Source organism: Artemia franciscana, chromosome 10 (assembly GCF_032884065.1).
Source record: "Artemia franciscana chromosome 10, ASM3288406v1, whole genome shotgun sequence".
NCBI classification, from domain to species: Eukaryota; Metazoa; Arthropoda; class Branchiopoda; order Anostraca; family Artemiidae; genus Artemia; species Artemia franciscana.
Window position 1 is genome coordinate 17,663,675 of NC_088872.1, and position 21,972 is coordinate 17,685,646.

At 33.2% G+C, this 21,972-nt stretch overlaps 1 protein-coding gene across 2 annotated transcripts in view; it reads left to right on the plus strand.

Moving 5' to 3' along the window:
- The window catches only part of LOC136031855 (adenomatous polyposis coli protein-like), a 127,465-nt gene that overhangs the window by 97,659 nt on the left and 7,834 nt on the right, over positions 1-21,972 (plus strand). For both annotated transcript variants that reach the window (XM_065711720.1, XM_065711719.1), the window contains 5 exons: positions 734-948; positions 2,987-3,339; positions 7,906-8,156; positions 12,731-14,322; positions 16,026-16,339. In XM_065711720.1, the coding sequence (XP_065567792.1) occupies positions 734-948; positions 2,987-3,339; positions 7,906-8,156; positions 12,731-14,322; positions 16,026-16,339 (2,725 nt within the window). The remainder of the gene's footprint in view (positions 1-733; positions 949-2,986; positions 3,340-7,905; positions 8,157-12,730; positions 14,323-16,025; positions 16,340-21,972) is intronic.

Consider the following 21,972-nt stretch of genomic DNA (forward strand, 5'->3'; position numbering starts at 1 on the left):
CAACGAAAAATCTACGACTGATTCAGATCGCTGTCTAAATCTACCTACTAATACTTCCATCATTTCACATGTCTCAAAAGGTCCCTAAAGTTGGGAGATATAATCGTTGGGAGACCAGATAGGAACACGGAGAAAATACTTGCAAAATTTGAAAAAGACATACCGAATTTGTTGACGTTCCGAAATGGTAAAAAAGCTTCCATAATGGCACCAGAAAATACACATTGGTGGGGGGGGGGAACGAGTTACAAACCCGACCAAATTGGTCGGCTCTGCCTCTGGTCAAATTGGCCTTTAACTCTAGAGAAAAGTCCGTAGGACTTTCTCAACTTCTCGCTCAACACATTGATTGTTAGTGTTGCTTGAATCGAGGTCCTGACTGCAAGCCCGAGTTATTTAGGAGATGCAGAGGCAGAAATTGCGGCAGGGCCAACCTGAATTTTTGAATCGGGAGAGTGATGACAACTAAAAACGAGAATTTCGGTTTTAGAAGAAGCGTCTGACAGTCTGTGGAGGAGAAAGTCATTCTCGTTCAAAAGGTGGCTCACGTCAGTGGAGAACTCGGTAAGAAAATACTGTGCAACTCTGCGGGTTGCACAGCAGATGGCATTGTTAAATATTGCTGGACTTAAAAAATTGTTAAATATTATTAAATATCCGGTGCTATTTATGGGTTCTTGTTTAAAATCCCTATGAAACTCTTTGAACCCTGATGACTCTTCGATTATCCTAGGAAAGTAAGAAAAACGACCATAGCCCAGAACCGACTAGTTCTGGCACGTCCTGGAATACGGTAATAAGTGCTGGAGATGCGACTGCGAATTCAAATGCCCCCTCGTTATCTACAGGGACAGTTTCCACCCAGGCAGACGATTCTGATGAAAGTGGAAGTGATGATGACAACATCCTTGCGATGTGCATCAATAGTGGCATGCAGGCAGCTTTCAAGTAGGTTTGCTCTCTATTTCTTTTTAGTTCTTTGCAATTTTCTAAATAGCATTTAGACGGTTGTTTCTAATTACGACAGTTTAGTACAAGGACCAAAGTAGCGACCTTAGACAGTTCTAAGTTAAGAAAAAAGACTGACTGCTAATTTCAGAAAGGGATATCTAAAAATCCGGATTTTAGAAGAATTAAACTACAGGGTATAGAGAAAAAAAACTGCTTTCTATGGAAACTTGCTGCAACTTGCTTTTAAATTTATTCTTATCATTGACATTAATCTTTTTAAGGGCTGAATTATTGTTTTAAGTAAACATTCTGTCTTCTTAACAGAATAGGCAGATAAATTGTCCTTCCATGTTTCTTATATTTTCATAGTAGATTCGTATATTGACATTTCTGAGTAAACGCTGAAAAAACTTAGATGCGTAATAAAAATTTGTTTTTGAAACTGATCTGCTGTTGTTTGATTGTATTCCAAATTTTTGGCAGGATTGTCGCACGGTTTGTAGCATTAATCGGTCCGGTTACTCCTTACTCCCTTTGTACGGTTGATATGATTTACAAAATTTGTTTTATAAGTTTGTCATTTGTATCTACCAAGCAAGATAGCACTATCAGGTGTTCAATTTTTTATTTAATACTTACTGCTGTCAATTATTTAGACAAGAGAAGAAAAAAGGGAAAAATTGATGACCAAAGGTTAGTTTCTAGAAGACAGCAAATCATTCATGGTAATATTTTTATTATTATTACTTCTTTTTTTAAAATACCAAAACTTATGAAAATTAATTCTGTTTAGCTTTATGCTTCTTTGAGCCATAATAAAAGTAAGATGAACGTAAGTTGCATACTTGATATATGCTTGGACAAATTCTTCCGCAGCTGAAAAACGATATGCCATCTATTTCAGGGCTTTAGAGAGACTGCTCCTCCTCTAGGCCTTTCTGCTAAATGCACAGACCTTAGGTACTGCTTGCATTATGAATTACAACATTCATGACGAAAAGAAAATTATTTATTCAGATCCCTATTAGGGTGAAAAAAATATTTTAACGTTAATCATACATCTTACTTCTAAAGGCACCAACGGAGCTTGTTTTAACGACCTTGTTAATTATAGACCGTCACAATTTCATGGTATGTTTATAATAGTTGCCTTATTATGGCTGTCGTAAAGTTAATTACTTCTGCACTTCAAACATTTTTGGGGCTGTTAGAATCATGCAGTCACGATCGACATAGTATTTCTCAAAAGTTAGTTTGGAATGTTTGTACCTTGCGTTCCTCTTTGTTTCTTCTCTGTTCAAAAGCATGCTATTGGACACTGTTTTATGCTTTTTTTTTGGGGGGGGGGGGAATTGATATTAATTATAGTATCGAGATTCAGCCAAGTCTTTCCTTAAAATTAATGGTCCAAGAAACTTAAAATTCAGACATGACCAATATTATAAGAATGAATAAGATATAAAAATTTCACGATTTGAGTTGGTGATCTGTTTTTTCTCAACTTTTATTTTTTTTTTTTTTTTTTTTTTTTTTTTTTTTTTTTTTTTTTTTTTTTTTTTTTTTTTTGTTTTTTAGATTTGTGGTTGACTGATATAATGCAAACGTTAGTTTATTTTTCAGACTCAAAATGCCGTACTGTTGGATTAGATTTTAGGCAATTGCAAGCACAATCAGGGGTGCAATGATTTTTTACTTTTTATTGAAGAGTCAGAAAAGGGTATATCTCAAAATCTGGGGGGGGGCACTTTTTCAATAAAATACCAAAGGAAGGCTTTTTTGATAATTCTGTGAAGCACCTTCTGGTCTCTGCCCCTCCTCCTCCCCTTCCCCCAGATTGGGAATTGACCAATGGTCAAGATCATATTGAAGAAAGAGGCCTTCGGAATGTTTTTAAATTCATGCATTTTATCTGCTGCTTGCTTATTATTTATATTTTTCTTCTTTAATCTTATGATATAATTATGTTCTGATTATGTAACATGATGAGAGAAAATGTAATTTTTCTGATTGATTTGTTGTTTTGTTTTTCTTTCAGGAAGAAACCAGTAGTCACAAAAAAGTTTATTCCTAGATCTGTTAGTATGCCTTTGAAAGGGCCAGTTCAATCCAAACTGCCAACTCCCAAGAAGTCAGAAGAGAAAAAACTCAGCCCCGCTGCTATTCCAAAATCCCTGAGTAGTAATGCCATTACTAAATTGGAAGAAGTATATTCAGATTCTGATGCAGATGACGATAAAATTCTTGAACAGTGTATCCAGTCGGCAATATCTAAGGCTAAGTCTACCCGCTCTTCTTTCAACGCCAAAGATGAGAAACGATCTTCTCGCTTTAGAGCTCCGTCAGAAAAGGCTACGGGTCATCTATGTAGTAACAAACATGAAACTAAAGGTAACAATTTGATTGTGTTTTAGGAAGATATGTGTATTTTCCTTGAAAATGAAGCAACCATGCCGGAAGACAGATGGTTTTGTGAGAATTGACTTCATCGACTTGTCGTACTACATAGAACAGGTGGCATCAATTGGGGAGAGGGTATTTGCCCCTTCTATATTGTTTCTCCCCCATTCCCCTGTCCATGTTTAGGAAAAAACTTTTTTGGTATCTCCATTGAAAAAGCCCATTTTGTGTTTTCTTTGAAAATATTTGACCTTTGTCAATCTAGATAACAAATTTTGGTCAGATATATTTGAAGAGATTGCAACTAAAAAGGATATGGGAAGGGGACTGGTTGCACTCCAGCCTTTTTCAATATTCCTTCAACATGGCTAGAAAGTTTAAACTTCATACCCTCAGGTTTATACCCTCAGCTGCTCTCGACACATTGCAGATAAGTATTCTTGTAAAACTGGATGCATAAAGTACCTCTTGATTTAGTCGAAGATGCTCCTAAGCATTTTCCGAATGATGTGATGGCTGATACCATCAGCCATTGTAGATATTGATGGAATTTCATTTTCACAACCATTAAAGGAAAAAATATCTTTTGATTGTGTTTGGCGTCCTTCTTGACATTTCCCTAAGGTTTGACCTTAATGTTCCATGCTTTTTTTTATCTATAGTATCAAACATACCCTCTCTTCTTGGAAAAAAAAACACTTTCTATGTTAACAATAGGCAACTTGCATAACTTATAGCTCTTGCACTAGGGGCTAGGGGTTGTGAACCCTGGAGGCATAGCTATTTAACCTTTGATCTGTTTTAAATAAAATTAAATGTCTGTGTTATGGAAGCATTAAGGTGCTTGATGAGGAATCTACTACAGTCCCAATAATTACTTGCCCAAAGTGGGTGGCTGAGGACATGCTTTACATGCCAGTAGAAAATTTGTCGGAGCTGTTTTGTTTCCGTTGGCAGAAAGGTACAGAAATTTGGAAGCGCGCAAGCGTCATGCAGTTTACCTAGTAGGTGGGCATTAAAACAAAGATTATTGGATACTATTTGCCATAGGTACTAAACATCCGGTGCTGGAAATGACGAGTAAGGAGCTTTCGAGTAGCTTAAAGAGAATCATCGTTTGGGAGGCCAAGATAATTCATTTCTAGTTTAGAAGCAACTGACACTCCATCAAGATGAACAATTCTCTGTAATATAAAGCCGCCTAAGGCCAAAACAGCTACGCACTCTTTTCCTCCATCCCAGTCTATTTAACTCTTCCTTCTTTACACGCTTCCAGGAAGTACCAATTTCCCTTACATCTTTCCTTACGACATCCGCCAACCCTATTTGTCTGTCCGGGCCCAAAATTGTTTATTTTTCTCTTTAGACCAAGAGAGCAAATAAAGAGAACGATAATTTCCATATCCTTTGGGAACTAGACACCAGTTAAATTGTAGGGTATCTGGATTCAGGGTTAAACTGGAAATTTATCTTTCAATATTCTCGAAATGACAAAAATTATTCTCTATATGACTCTCACTGGAAAACATTGTCAAACCTGTATTTATATTGGAAAACTTAATGTAATGCAAACAAAAATTGTAGAAGACACCCCAATCCTATATAAAAAGAAAAAAAAATAAAGGTCACGAAACAATAATTATTAAACATTTTTAAACTGTGAAATAGATAACAAACTTACTACTTTATCAAATTAAATGTTCAACAAATATATGAAAAAGGATTGTCTCATTTTAGCGCTCCATCAGAAAAGTCTCTTGGTCATATAATTATTGACAAAAATGAAATTAAACATATAAATGTGAATGCAGTGTTTGAAAAAGATATGTATATCGTTCATTGAGAAGGAATTGCCGTAACAGTAAAAGATGGTTTATTGTAACTTCGCTCCGAGGTTATGGCATTCCTGTTTCTAAATTGGCGGAGAAAATTATCGTTCTCTTGCATGTAATCTCTTATTCTTTGGACTAAGACAAAAATAACGGTTTTTGCCCAAGACAGACAAATAGGGAGGGGGGATGTCATAAGGAAAAATTTAAGGGAAATGGGTACTTCCTGGGAGGATGGAAAGAAAGAGACTTTGAATAGATTGAGATAGTAGCTAGTAGTAGTAGACAGACTTTTCTCTTAAAAGTCCGTGTGTTCTTCCCAAAACGATTGGTGTGTGTCGCCCTTTTTCAGCAAATCCGTTAGATAATGAGAATAATTCGTATAGTGGGATTTTTTCAGTGGATGAGCCATATATACCTCATAGAAGGCAAGAAATACTGGCTATGATTGGGGCAGAAAACATATGAGTAACTCAAGTTTAAAAATTTCTTACATTCACTCTCTTACAAATCTAAAATCATATGATAGGCCATTTTTTGGCTTGACAGCCTATTTTAAAGAAATAAGTACAGCTATAAAAAAATATAGTTGTTCGGATGCCATGCCAGTTACCTCGCTTTTTTCTTCTTTTTCTTAGTATCAAAACTCTAGATTGTCCTTAAATTTCCTTAGGAAATACCTTAATAAAGATTGATTATCCAACCAACAGAAAAATTCGTTTTTTGTTTAGATTTTGATTAGACAAGATATCTTTAGAAAAGACCTAAAATGAGATAAAAAGATTGGTTCTTTTTTTCTTTTTTTTATTTACAAACTAAATACATCTACAATAAGGGTATGCCCAGCTGAGAGTCTAGCTCGTATTACCAAATAGTAAGAGAACTTACTACTTTGTAATAGTAAGGAGTAAGGAATAGTAAACACTTGTGGATGGAGTAAGAGAACTCCTTTAGTCGATCCCTTTTTAATGAGTGTGTTCGAAGAGCCATATATACTTTATAGAAGGTGTGAAATACAGACCATGATAAGGGCAACAAATGTGTTAGTACTTCAAGCTGAAAAATGTCTATATCTTTTTATAATCTTCCTATATTATATTTGTAACTTACTTATCTTTCTTATGATACAAAATATATTTACTGTATATTTTGTATATTGTATTATATACTTATATAATAAGGATATTTATACTAGCTTACCCGTCACGTGTTGTTGCAATCTCAAAAGAAAGGAAATTCATGGAAAATCTCCCCGGGAAATTTCTTCCTTCGGAAAAGTCCACCACCGTAGAATTTCCACCTACAGAGAATTCTCCTCCGCGTAAAATCCCTTCCATGTATTAACAACGATCGAATTTTTAAATTTGAAAGTATTTGAAGATTTCCTCACGGAAAATGCCCCCCCCCCCCCCGCGGAAAAATTTTACTGCTCGGACCCCCCGGCCCCCGACAATTCCTCATTGGAAAATGTTCCCTACGTGTAAAATAATGATCTTATTTGCAAATTCAAAAGCATTCGAAAAACTAGGTTAGGATACAGAAGCTACCGTCAAGTATTTGTGTTCTGTGGTCCATAATTTCGGTCAGTGCGAAAAATGTTAGAAAGGTTAAGAATACCTTGGAGATTGGGGGGGGGGCTACTCCTGAAACTTTTGCAAGAGTGTACTTAGCAATTTTTTTAAGTTTCTTGGTGATCAAATGAGCAGTGTAGTAATGCATAAAGGACACAGAGATACAATCGATTTTATTATAGATATTGAATTATATTATTTAATTCTTATCTTTCTTTACATACTTTTCATTTTATATTATCTACAATAAAGTTATCCAGAACTACGTATCTAATAGATACTAAAATAAAATAAAACTATTTATAATTAAAAGCTAAACATTTTTCCTTTTTTCTAAGTAACTCCCCCCTCCCTCCCTTTCCCCAAAAAAATACTGAAGAATACTTGAAATTGTTTTTCATTCTGCTACAAATTAAGCCAATGTATTTTATTCCGTTTTTTTGGGCTTGAAAGCCTATTTTAAAGAAATTAGTATAAGTTTAAAAAATTACAGGTTTTACAGGTCAATCCTCTTTTATGGGCTTGACAGGCTGTTTAAAAGAAATTAGTATGGCCGTAAGAAATTAGCTTTTCGGATGTTACGCCAGTCAACTTTTTTTTTCTTAGTGTCAAAGCTTCTTGATTAACCACAAATTTCCTCAGGGAGTGCCTCAATAATAAAGATTGACTATCTGGACCTGCAGTTAAAACTACAGTTATTATGTTGCTCACCGAATACTGGGGAAATTTCATCGAAGTCAATTGCTATAATCCCATGTCCATACAAAAAAAAAACAAATTCAAAAGAAAACGAAAAATGATTCTTGTTGTCAAATGTATATATAGCCACAAATGGTTTTTTATTTTTTTTTGTTTTTTTCATTTAACAATTGGTGCATTCAAACCGAATTCAAAAATAGTTTTCCTTTCTTTTCTCTGTTTGATGTTCTTTGGAATTACTTGACCCGGCCACTGCGCCCTTCAAATAATTTTTATATTGTTAAGATAATGTTATATATATATATATATATATATATATATATATATATATATATATATATATATATATATATATATATATATATATATATATATATATAGACTTTGATAAAGTTATAGAAATTATTTTAAATAAAGTTCAGATTAGAAATTGTTTTGAATTATCTTATCTATTCCAGATACGGCAACGCAGCCATTGAAGCCCCAGCAACATTTTAATACTAGTCGTGAGACCAAACGGTCACGGTCAACTTCCGGTCGAGTTGAGGATGCAAATTTAATCCCTCGAACCACGCATCAGCCACAGCTTCTTGCTCGGCTTGCCTGTCCTGCCCCCTCTGTTCCACGACAGAGTAGAAACAGACACTTTAGTCAGCCGGATAGAAGACAGGAAGATCAAGCAGCTGCTTTCCTTGTTGAAAACACTCCGGTATGCTTTTCTTCTTCTTTTTTTTTGCTTTATTCCTTCCTTTTTTTTGCTTTATTTCTTCGTATGGCTATCATTTCAGCTTTTCCAGGGACTTGTTAGTCACGTTTTATTAGGGTTGTCTCAGTTCTTTTACCTAAACTAGTATTTTTAGTTCTATCAGTGTTTCTATATATATATATATATATATATATATATATATATATATATATATATATATATATATATATATATATATATATATATATATATATATATATATATATATATATATATATATATATATATATATATATATATATATATATATATATATATATATATATATATATATATATATATATATATATATATATATATATATATATATATATATATATATATATATATATATATATATATATATATATATATATATATATATATATATATATATATATATATATATATATATATATATATATATATATATATATATATATATATATATATATATATATAAAAAGTTCGATAAGATTAGTAATAAGGATAACAGATTATATTTACCTATTAATTTTACTTGTAAGCAGATTGAAGATATTAATTTACCAGAAATTTTAAATCAGCGGCATGTGAAACAGGCCCTTCCTAGTAATTTAAATTATAATGATAGTCCAGTTTTAACTTATAAATTTTCAAAAACTATTGGGCAAATTATTTTTAATTATAATTTAATACTAAAAAAACTAGATAGCGATATAAATTGGAAACCGGTTTGTAATTGTAAGCAACTTGGCCCATTTGTAAATCCTACTTACAAACATGTTATAACAGGGGACTTGTCAATAATAAAGCAAGATGATCTTCAAATTATAATGAATAAAGGGGCAAATTTCCGTCTTTCTCATCACCTGAAACCATCGAGTGTTCTTGATGGCTTGGAAAATGATTTTGATTTATTTATTGATAAGTGGTGTAAGAAAGAGAATAAAAATAAAGAGAGTTTTCAAAGTTGGAAGAATTTAATTATTAGTAGAGTAAGAAATAAAATATATTCTAACTTAAAAAATAGTAACACTAAATCATTATTTTATAATGCGAAGATTAAACAAGCAATTGCTAATCTAAAGAATGAATTTGTAATTGTGCCAGTGGATAAAGCTAATAATAATTTTGCCATAATTTGTCAGAAGCTGTATTGTGATATCTTAAAAAGGGAGTTAGGCACAACTAATGTTTATGAAAAGGTAAATATAGAGGATGAGAATTTAATTGAAAAGTCTGAAGAAATACTTTTTAAAAATTTTAATATTAAAATAAATGACAATGATAAAAAGTTCCCTTTCCTATATTGGACTGTAAAATTTCATAAGAATCCCCCTAAACCACGGTTTATTGCTGGAGCAGCTAAATGTCCAACCCGCATTGCTGCTACTGACCTCTCTTTAATTTTAAAGGAAATTGTAAATAAACTTAAAACCTATTGTTCTGGTATTAAAAAATTTTCGAATTTTAATCCATATTGGAGTGTTAATAATTCACTGCAGGTGATAGATTCTTTAACAATGGTTTCAGCTAAAAGAATTGAGTCTTTCGATTTTGCGACAATGTATACTAATTTATCACTCAATTTAGTGTTAGATAATTTAAAAACTGTTATAAAGAAATCTTTCCTCTTATCTAGTAAAAGGTTCTTAAAAATAGACAGTTATAATAAAAAAGCCATATGGACAAACTGCTTTAATACTACAGTTAACTTGAGATGTTACAGCTTGGATATGATTTTTGAGTTATTGGAATTTGTTTTATACAATACTTATATAAGATTTGGGGGTGATTTGTACAAGCAAATTATGGGAATTCCCATGGGGGGGAATGCCAGCCCATTTATAGCTGACTTGTTTTTAAGTCAACTAGAATATAAATATATGATGGATAAGAATAATCCAATTAATTTAAAACATGCTTTGTCAAATAATAAAAGATATTTAGATGATATTTTGGTCTTAAATTGTAAGGATTTCATTGATATTTCTAAAAATATATATCCATCAGAGCTTATTCTTGAGCCTAGTCATGGCGCTGGTCATGAAGATCATTTCTTAGATTTAAATATTAATATTTGTGATAATAATAAATTAAGTTTTAAAATGTATAATAAAACGGATGATTTTGATTTTGAAGTGATTAGTTTCCCATTCCCTGAAAGTAATATACACTCAAATATCATATATTCAGCGTTTTTCTCACAGTTACTTCGTTATGCAAGGATTTGTAGTAATTATATTGATTTTAAAAATAGATGTAAAATCTTAAGCCAAAAATTGATATCAAGAGGTTTTTCTGCAAATAAATTAACTTGGCAATTTAAAAAAATTAGTTTTCATTATAACGAACTTTTAAATAAATATCAAAAGAATTATCTAGAAATACTTAAAGAAATTTTTAACTAATTTGGAGGTTCGAGAAATGTTGTCACAGCGCCATTTATTTTGAATTGTGTTTCTATTTGAGCGGAATTTTTAAAAAATTAGCCACATGGTAAAGATGAATTATATAATTGTTTAGTTCATTCAGGTTTTTTGTAATGTGTTAATATTTGTGATTTGGTAAATTTATAATATTTAGTTTACCTATTGTTGCTAAAGGGAGGGATATATTAACAGGATAAGCTTGTTTTGGTTTTACTTGGTTGTTTTACATTTGCTGTTTTTTTTCATAGGCATGTATTTTGGGGGTGATACCTGACGCGGGGATGCCATGGATATTCTGTGGTAGCCACAACACTGTGCTGGGTAGAGAATTTAGAGTGGCGAAACCCTATATAGGCCAGTGTATTCTCCTGATGAGCCCTTATGTTGGGTGTTGCCTCTGAATTATTTGTCTATATTATTTTTTCTATTGTTTGGTAAATGACGACTTATACTTATTGACGACATGACTGCCTGTCCATGGATTATTCTTTATGGTTGATTGTGTGTGGCTATGCTGTTTGACCTATGTGATTGTATGGATGAGTAGGGTTAAGGCCTCATTCAAGTGCTGGTCTATATTAATCACTAATTTAGGAAAACAGTCTTCCTTTTCTCCTTCTGTCTCTTTTTTTTTTTTTTTTTTTTTTTTTTTTTTTTTTTTTTTTTTTTTTTTTTTTTTTTTTTTTTTTTTTTTTTTTTTTTTGTGTTTGTGCTGTAGCATTGGTGATTTCTCTTTTCATGATATATATATATATATATATATATATATATATATATATATATATAGAAACACTGATAGAACTAAAAATACTTCTTATATATATATATATATATATATATATATATATATATATATATATATATATATATATATATATATATATATATATATATATATATATATATATATATATATATATATATATATATATATATATATATATATATATATATATATATATGAAAATTTTAAAAATCTTCGTATAGAAAAGAAGATTTTAGTGACTTTGTAAGGAAATCTGATCTAGTATGCTTCGGTGTTAGGTTTGGTGATAAGGGTAAATCCTGGCGCCACATCTGATACGTCAAAATTATACAGAACGTTTTTGATAATGGACTGCTGAAATAGGAAAACTCTAAAGTTTGATGTACTGATGGACTGGGAAGAATCCCGAAACCGTTTTGATGCCTCCTGCGTCTGCCTAATGAATATTTTACAGTTTCTCTTAACTTAAGAAAGAATAAAATTGAGAAAGAATCGTACAAAGGGGTGCGACAAGGTTAGTTCCACATCTAAAGCAATTACCTAAAGTTAGCGAATGTGTAGTTAACACTTTCTAAGATTCCAAAATTCACGGGGTTAGAGCTGATTTGATGAATATATTGGGATCGCCCATCGACCTGATAATGTAGACACGGGTATATTGTTCAGATTTTCGCAAGATTCTTACAAGTTATATCCTGCAGAAGTGAATAGAGGAATCGGTTCAAACAGTTCCGTTGTCAGAGTTGGAACGACCTTCCAGATGATGTTGTATGTTCTGGAAGTTTTGCACAATTTAAAATCTTATTAGTAGTTATTTTTACCAGTACGGATTTGAAAATCCCAGGCTCGGTACTGAAATTTGAAGCGTTAATTTATGTTTGTTGCATTAGCGTTTGTTTCTGTTAGATACTCTACATGCTATATTATTTGTGTTTATGCGTAACAAGCGAAAGATTTCGTCATTGTGGTAATAATAAATAAATAACTCTCTTGTCGATCATACTGTAATAAAAATCAAAAGCTAGACTGAGCCTGAACAATATAAGGTAACACAAACATATGCTTCGATAAAGAGTTGAGTTTTATTGTAAAAGAAGAAGTTTTGTTTATGACTGAGCAATATTGTTGAAAATCTAGTGTAAGATTTGAATAATTCAAACTATGTGTAGCATCTAAAGTATGATAAAAGACAGCAACGTATGCAAAAACCTTGAATTGAAAAAGAAAAATCGGTAAATCCAAAATTTGGGACTTCGATGAGTAATAAATGTCAAATTTAGTTTTCCTCTTTTTTTTACTCTTGTCTCACAAGTTGTTTGTGTTTCCAGAAATTTCTGAGTTTCTTCTTTTATTTTCAGGTAAGCTTTTCTAGGAACAGCTCTCTAAGCTCTTTAAGCATTGATTCTGACGATGGGAAAGATGAAGAGCTTCTTCAAAGCTGCATTTCCCGAGGATTAACAAAAAACAGTTCAAGGGCTTCTACCTCAGAATCGAAGTCGAAACCTAAACCGCAGTTAAAATTAAATTCGAAATATCAGCCAGCTCCAATTGGTGGCTTAGAAAGAAGACAGGGTGATGGCAAGGAAAACTCAAAAGGGAATAGCCCAATATTAAATCAAGTTGACGATAAGAAGAAGACGGCAGACTTTTCTGCTAAAGAAGAAAACGCAACTAATCAAATTAGTATTAATTCAGAAGATTCTCTGTCGTCAAGAAATAGTGAAAGCTACGCTAAAGGAGAAAGCCCCTCAGAAACAAATACTCCATCCGTTATTGGGAAACATAAACTGACGTCTGATCAAGAAGCGGATTTGCAACATGACGCGAATTTAGAATCATTCAAAAAAGATATCGTTTCGAAAGAAAGCCAAGAATTGAATGCTGAAATTTCGCTTGCCCCATTAAGTATTGAGTATGATTCTGGTGTTGGTAACAGCTGCAAGGAAAGTAAGATAATTGATGAAAAGGATGAAGATACAACTGAATCACTTGAGACGGCCACACATATGGATGCCCCATTATCAAATGAAGTGACTAATATTGTTAATCCATTCGGAAATGAAGGGTTTGTCTTCCCCGATAATATGACAGAATCAACTTTGCTCAAAGAAGCTCAAACTGTTGAAGATCAGCTACAAAGAGGTATGATAAACTCAAGCAATTATGAACTGGCTTTGGAAGGAATCTCTTCACTCACAGCCAGCATGATGATCGATGACTGGCCAGACAGTAAAGAAACCGATTTGAAAAGACAATCGAGCTTAAATCGTCAGAATGATTCAAGAGCATATCGAATCAATAAAGGAAGCAACCTCTTAAAGCAAGCAATCGGCTCTAGTATTGATGTTGAGGGATCAAAATTAGGCGTTAAATGCATGTCCCAAGATAGTCTTTCGGCTAGTTGTCACTCTAATATAGACAGTATTAAACCGCCGTCACTCTTATCTGACCAAGATGCGATGGGTGCCAGTTTACTCATCTCCACATCAGGAAGCATTAGCTCAGGGATGTTTGCAAGTAAAAATGGAAATTTAAGTATGAAGTCGAGCTTGAATGCTGACATGGTCTTCGAGCAAGAAAAACAAGAGGCTTTGCTGGAAGAGCTTGTCAAAATGGAGAAGGAAGTTGTTGAAAAATCTCAGCAAACAAGTCCTGAACTTGTGCTTCTTACGATATCAGGCTTAACTGCACAGATTCAGGAATTGTCCGTTGATACTACAGGTGATGCATCATCTGATAAAAGTACTCCCAAAGAACGCCGCAAATCAGATAAGGATCGATATCAGACGTATACAGTTACACCAGAAGACTTGAAACCAGCTAAAGGAGTGGATACAGAAAAGAAAAGAAGCCCCAGAGAAAAAAGAGCTGAAAACAAAGAAAGATTTAGAACCCGGACTATTTCGGCATCAGACCTCACTGAAATCCCGGTGCTCAGTAAAACTAATGGGTAAGTACTTCCTCTTTCTTTCTCTTTTTTGCAGCGTCTCAACAACTATGTATGTGGAATAACTTTATTAAAGGAAAATAAAACAATGTAAAGAAAATTAAGTATTAGAATATTTAGTTTTTTTGTATAACAAGTTTTCGAGGGGGAGAAAATTAAGCAAAAATATTGTTTCATGTCTCTGCCGCTGATGTCAGGTGAAGCTAGTTCCCATAATTCATACTAACAAAATTTCTAATTTGGTAGCCGAACTTCGAGGATCAGTGGTATTTTTTCATACTTGTTCTTTTTTTGCAATAAGGATCTGCGAAAATGTGGTTGCCAGATTGGAATCATGGTAGCCAGCCAAATCAGGCATCAATTGTAACGCTTATTATTTCAGTGTCATTCTGGTTCAAACAACTGAAATTGCGCCATTGTATTCCTAGGTCTAATATTTACGTTATCAAAGTATTATAATAGTGACTTATAAGTAGTGTAATAATCTGTCAATGAATATTTTAGAAGATGTTTATGGGACAACGCTCAATTTTGCTATTTGCATCTTGAGGAGGTATAAAAAAATTCAAGGTAGAGAGATAGAAACAAAACGCATTTTAATTTTATAAAATGTCATATATGCAAGCAGGGGGGCCTGAGATTGTTCTGAAACCCTCTCAACGACAATGGAAGTTAGACGCCCAAAGAAAAAACTCTGATATCCCTCTTCCCCTTTAAGCATCAGACATGCATACACTTATGAAAATGTGAAATTTTAAAACCGTCTCACATACAAAATTTGAGGAACAAAACAATATACACAGTTAAAGACCAAACCTATATTAAAAATTATATTTCATGACACGGAACAGCGTTTTAATTTTTTATTTGTGTTTGAATTACAGAATTGTATTTTACTTATGCATCTAAGCCAAAAAGATTTTTAAACGCTTTAGTTTTTAAAGTTACATTTGTTAATCTCCTAACGGGTACATACGCAGAAGGGAGGGGGAGAGACTTTGGATCCGTGCCTTCTCTTTGAATCCTGAAAGTTTAATATTTTTTTTCCTCCATTGTCATATAATTAGTCTTTTTTATCCCTCCCTCCATCCCAAAAGGCAATGCCTAACGTGCCTGCGTTTTATTCGTTGTGACGGACTATTGTCAGTATCTACGGACGGTTATATACGCAGGAGCTGAATTCGAGGCGAGGGGCGAATTCGATAGAAATAAAACTCAAAAGCAGCAAAAAAAAAGATTTTACAGTGATGTAGTGATACTAGTAATACCTATAATTTTGATTAGCCACAAGGGCGTTTGAATACAAAATAATAAACTAGAAACTAATTGACAACCTGGCACAATGCTGCTTACTTTCTTTTATGTTTTCTTGTTTTTTACCCTGCTATTCACCTATTAAAAGAAAAAAAAATCTATACTTTAAGCTAAGAATTGCATTAGATAAGGAAATTAGTCTGGAAATACGATCTTGGATTATTTTCAACTAATGTATATTGAAATATAAGAAAACATGTATGAATAGCCACAAGAATTTACAAAAATAATAAACAAAAGTATTTGACTGCCTATCATTATGTTACTGTATATTTTTGGATTTATATTACCTCTATGTTTTGCTTTTGTTTTTTTGTAACGGTCTACTTATAGAATAAAAGTTTACCATATTCTAATTATTGAGAACCGTCTGATGTGATCTTCGTTTCTAGAGAGGCAGCAGAACTAGAAAATGAGGTATTCAAAGTAACGCAAGCTGAGTTAGAAACAATACAAAAGGACGCGAACTTGATAATTAAGCGTCTTGGTGGCACTGACGTCAGTGAGGAGCTTCTTGATCATGAAACGCTTAGTCTTGTTTCAAATGACTCTGTTTCTAATGTTGGATCTCGTAAAGTCAGCAAGGCGGAGACATATTGCTGTGAAGACGATACAGGGGAATCTGAACCAGAACTAGATGAAGAAGAGATTAAAGGTCCTAGGATAGTGAAAGAGGGGGAAGAATCAAGCAATCAAGAATTAAAAGGTATGTTTGCTACGAATCGTGTTTTAATTGTTCTTATTTTATAACTGCGCAACCATTTTTTTTTTTTTTTTTTTTTAATCTCAATTATCAATTAGGTAGAAAGGCGATGATAATCACTGTTGTATGTAGTCGACATTCGGAGCTTTTTTTATCTGTTTCCACTATCTAATAAAAGGATTTATCCCTATTTGAACTTTTATTTGTTCAACTCAACTCGACTTTTCCTTTATTCAACTCAAAAAATACACAAACAATATTATGCCCCAACAGAGAGCAGAGCTCGTAAGGCTGGGACAGTGCAAAAACATAAGAAAAAACATCAACATCTCATCGTAATAATGATTTCAAAATATAATACGGTAAAAGACAAACAAAATAGAAAAAAAAAACTCATAAAAGATAAGTAAATAAATAAATATCGGGAAGGAGGGGTGTGGGAGGCCATCCCAGACACAGGGACACAAAAACAAAACACACAAATAAGAAGATCAAATAATTTAATTTTCCATCATCAACGGTGAATAATCAAAATTTTAGCAAACAATCTTTAATATTTGCTTTTTTAAATTTAGCTAAGATTTTTCGGATGGATCAAACAGAATTTTATCATTCAGCTTATAATTGTTAGCAATGAAGGGTATTTGGTATCTAATCGAAAACCTTGACCTTTCAGAACTTACAAAAGGAATTCGGTACATCCTAGACCTCCGACAATCCGAACGAGGAAGTAAAATTAACAGAGATTTGTCATAGAAATAATTTTTAAAATTTTGGATTTGAAAATGCCATATGGAAGTATTTAATATTCGTATATCATTTAAATCCAACAAATTTAAGAAGAGGAATAATGCTTTAGTTTCCGACACATTTTCAAGTTTTGAAGGTCGATGTAAGAAATTTCCAAGTATTCTTATTGCCTTATTTTGTAGTACCTGTAAGGGTTTTATATGCTTCCAAAATGTATTAAGGTATACAACTGAGCAGTAATTCAAATAAGAAATAATTAGAGGGTGGTAAATTATTTTCAAAATGGTAAAAGGAAAAATATCTTCACACGGTACGTCGACCAAATATTTTGAGCAAGTTTTAATCCTAAATACTCAATATGATTATGAAATGACAAAAGGGGATCAAGAAAAACTCCTAAATAACGATATGATTGGACCTTAAAAATTTTTTTTATCACCAACCTGTAGCTCCTGACAAGAAATCTCTCGAGTGGAACGTTTTGAACGACCAAAAAGCATAAAATTAGTTTTCTTAAAATTTCGTACTAGATTATTAGAAACAAACCATCGATTAACTGGGGTAACACTTATAGGCAGATTGTCGATCAATGTCGATGAATTCCTAGCTTTAACTGTTATAGCTGTATCATCTGCATGGCTAATAGAACTGCATGGCTAATATTCTCATGCAAACCTCGGGGAAGATCATTAATATAGATCAAAAATAAAAGTGGACCTAATACTGAGCCTTGGGGGACACCAATATCAATAAGACTTTTTAAATTAGTCATTTTTCCACCGACATTTACTGTGATTTTGCGTCCGCATAGGTATGGTTTAATAATTTGCAATCCTTTCCCTCTTATGCCGGAATTTATCATTTTGTCAAGAAGAATTTCATGATTTAAAGTGTCAAATGATTTTTTGTATCATAGAGAACAGTAGCCACATGGAAATCATCATCTAAACAATCATTTATTTCTAATGAAAGAGCTGCAACTGCTTGTTCTGTCGAACGGTTTGCCCTAAATCCAAATTGATATTTGGTAAAGAAATTTATTTTATCTAAATAGCTAGAAATCCTTTCTTTAAAAAATTTTTTAAACACTTTAGATAATGGCGATAAAATTGCAATTGGACGATTAATTACTTGCATCAGATTTATGGCTCTTTTATACAACGGAATTACTCGGGCAATTTTCCATCTACTAGGAAATATACCTGAATTGATACTCAAATTGAAAATGTGTATAAGTGGTTCAAAAATAACTCCGGCAATACTCTTTAACAAATTTGTTGATAATTCATCATGTCCCACTGAATTACCGTTTTTTATATTTTTGATAATCTTATGGAATTCAGCAAAACTAACAGGGACCAGAAATATGCTCGTACATTCATTGGGGGGTAAATATTCTTTATGCGACCTGTAAGGGGACAAATCTATTCCTGCTGAAACAATCGCTTGACCAACACCAGCAAAATAATCACTAAACATATTAGCAACATCTTGCAATTTTCTAACTTCTACACCATTTGTATTAATTAATACCTCAGGATGTGATAACTTTTTATTTTTTCCAATTTTTTCCTTAATTAAATTCCAAGTTTTTCGAGGAGAATCAGAGTTTTTAAATGAATTTTCATAATACACTTTCATTTTCTCTAAGAATCCTTACTAACAGATTCTTATAGATTTTAAAACGTATTATATTTATTTCAGTGGGATACTTCATTTTAATTTTATATAAGTGTTTTTTTTATTAATAGACCTCAAAAGCGATGCATTTACCCATGGTTTTCTTGGTGTATGCCTCTTTCCTTTCAGATTTCTATACGGGCAAAATTTATCAAGCTTCTCAGTCAATATATTATAAAAGTTATCTAAGGATTGATCCGGATCCATTTCATCAATTACTGAACTCCACTCTACATCACCGAGTGCTTCTTTTAGTTTTTACAAATTTTTTTCCCCAAAGTCTCTTCGTTTTGTTGACTTCTTTTCATTATACGGGAAATATCGCAAAAAATTCAGCCATAAGTATGTAGTGATCAGATGAATCATCAGGAATGACATATGTACTAACAGCACTTTCAGGTGAAAAAATATTATCAATTAGTGAATATGACGTATCAGTTATTCTGGATGGTACAAGACATATAGGATATAATCTATGAGATTGCGGACATTCTAAAAACTTCAAAGTGTTACTATCCAGTCTATTCTGATAAGCAGAAACAAGGTTCATTAAGTCAATATTAAAATCTCCCATAACTAGATAAGAAGTATTAAGACTGGCTAATTTATTCAAGAATTTTTCAAAACAATTCCTAAACTCCATCCGACTAGCTGACGGACTACGGTAAATAACTGCGATTAGAATCTTCTCATTATTTGGAAAAAAACATTCAACAACACAAGATTCAAATAACATTTCAATATTCATCGGCAAAAAGACTAGTCTTGCACGGGCTGGTATTCAACTTTTAATTAAAACACCAAGACCACCTTTCTTTTGCATACTCCTTCCAACATGAAACAATTGATAACCATCAACATGAATACTTTCAATTGAAAACTCATCTAAAAAAGTTTCGCATAAACCGAATATATCCGTATCAGATGTAGATAGAAAAGTGTCAATTGTATCCCTTGCAGTCCTCCAGCCCCGGCAATTCCAAAACGATATCCTTGTTCTAGAATTTTTCTTTGCCTATCCATTCAAAAATAAATATTGATTTTTTGCTATATCTAATATGCTGCTATTATCCTCATCACTAGCTACAATATTTTGGAAAACTGAATGAAACAAAAGAGAATCTCGCTCAATTTCTTTTAACCTTGATGATGGAATTCCATCACTATCTCTATCCATTTTCAAATATTACCACCATGTCAAGAATAACCACACCACGACCTATGCGCCCAACAAACAAAAATAAGAGGTAACTCACACAGAAACAACTAAGAAAAGAAAAGAGAAATGTCTTCATTCTAAGACAAATTCTTTCAATATTCTACCGCTATTCATAAAGACCTCTGTGTGCTTCAGAACAAGCAGTAAAAAAAAACATAAAAAAAATAGATAACTAAAGAGAAAGAATCGTATTAAATATATAGAGCAACAAAAATTAGTGAGGAGATAACTAAAAAATAAATAAATACGCGACAAAACATGATTAAACGCTTCCTACTTGTATATTTTAAAACATACTAACAGGGCGCTTTACTGTTAGACGATATGATTTTATTTCACTGAAACATCACTTGGAAAACTATGATGTACATGTCCTTGGGCGTTCGGAAAGTCGTCAACCTCTGGTATGCTATCACTAAATGAATATTTTGTAATTGGGCCGTCAGGTCTTTTCACAAACAAGTTTGTCTGAATCCCCTTCGATATCCATGCCTCATATTTAGGAATCTTCCGCAATTTATCCCGTTTCGCTGAAATTAGCTTACGTATTTTACGAATTTCGGCTGGCACATCATCACTAATAACAAGTTGCTATTATTTCCATGAAATGTCTTGTCCTTCAGCTTGCTGGCATTTTTATGGCAATTGGTATTAACCAAGTGACATATAGCAATCGCAAATTCTGTCGGTCTGTCCGTCTGTTTGTCTGTCGGTCCCGGTTTTGCTACTTTAGGCACTTCCAGGTAAGCTAGGACGATGAAATTTGGCAGGCGTATCAAGGACCGGACCAGATTAAATTAGAAATAGTCATTTTACCGATTTGACCATCTGGGGGTGGGGGGGAGCCCGTTAATTCGGAAAAAATAGAAAAATTGAAGTATTTTTAACTTATGAACGGTTGATCAGATCTAAATGAAATTTGATGTTTGGAAGGATATCATGTCTCAGAGCCTTTATTTTAAATCCCGACCGGATCTGGTGACAATGGGGGGGGAGTTGGGAGGGGGAAACCTAAAATCTTGGAAAACACTTGATGAAACTTGGTGGAAAAGTAAGCACAAGTCCTAGATATATGATTGACATAACTGGAACGGATCCGCTCTCTTGGGGGTAGTTGGGGGGGGGGGCTAATTCTAAAAAATTAGAAAAAATGAGGTATTTTTAACTTACGAACGGGTGATCGAATCTCAATGAACTTTGATATTTAGAAGGATATCCTGTCTCAAAGCTCTTATTTTAAATCCCGACTGGATCTGGTGACATTGGGGGGAGTTTGGGGTGGGGAAACTAAAATCATGGGAAATGCTTAGATTGGAGGGATCGGGATGAAACTTGGTGGGAAAAATAAGCAGAAGTCTTAGATGCGTGATTTTCATAATTAGAACGGATCCGCTCTATGGGGGGGGGGGGGTAATTCTGAAAAATTAGAAAAAATGACGTATTTTTAACTTACGAAGGAGTGATCAGATCTTCATGAAACTTCATATTTAGAAGGACCTCGTAGCTCAGATCTCTTATTTTAAATCTCAAACGGATCCATTGTCATTGGGGGGACCGGACATTTTAGAAAATACTTAAAGCGGAGAGATCAGGATGAAACTGAATGGGAAGAATAAAAACCTGTCTAAGATACGTGACTGACATAACCGGACCGGATCTGCTCTCTTTGGTGGAGTTGGGGGGGGGGGGGGGTAATTTTGAAAGTTGAGGCATTTGTAACTTACGAAAGAGTGACCAGATCTTAATGAAATTTGATATAGAAGGATCTTGTGCTTTGAAGCTCTAATTTTAAATTCTGACCAGATCCTGCAACATTAGGGGGAGTTGGCGGGGGAAAATGGAATTCTTGGAAAACGTGAAAATTGGGAAATTTTATCTTACGATTAGGTGATCGGATCTTAATGAAATTTGACATTTAGAAGGAATTCATATCTCAGAGCTCTTATTTCAAATCCCGACGAGATCTTTTGACATTGAAGGGAGTTGG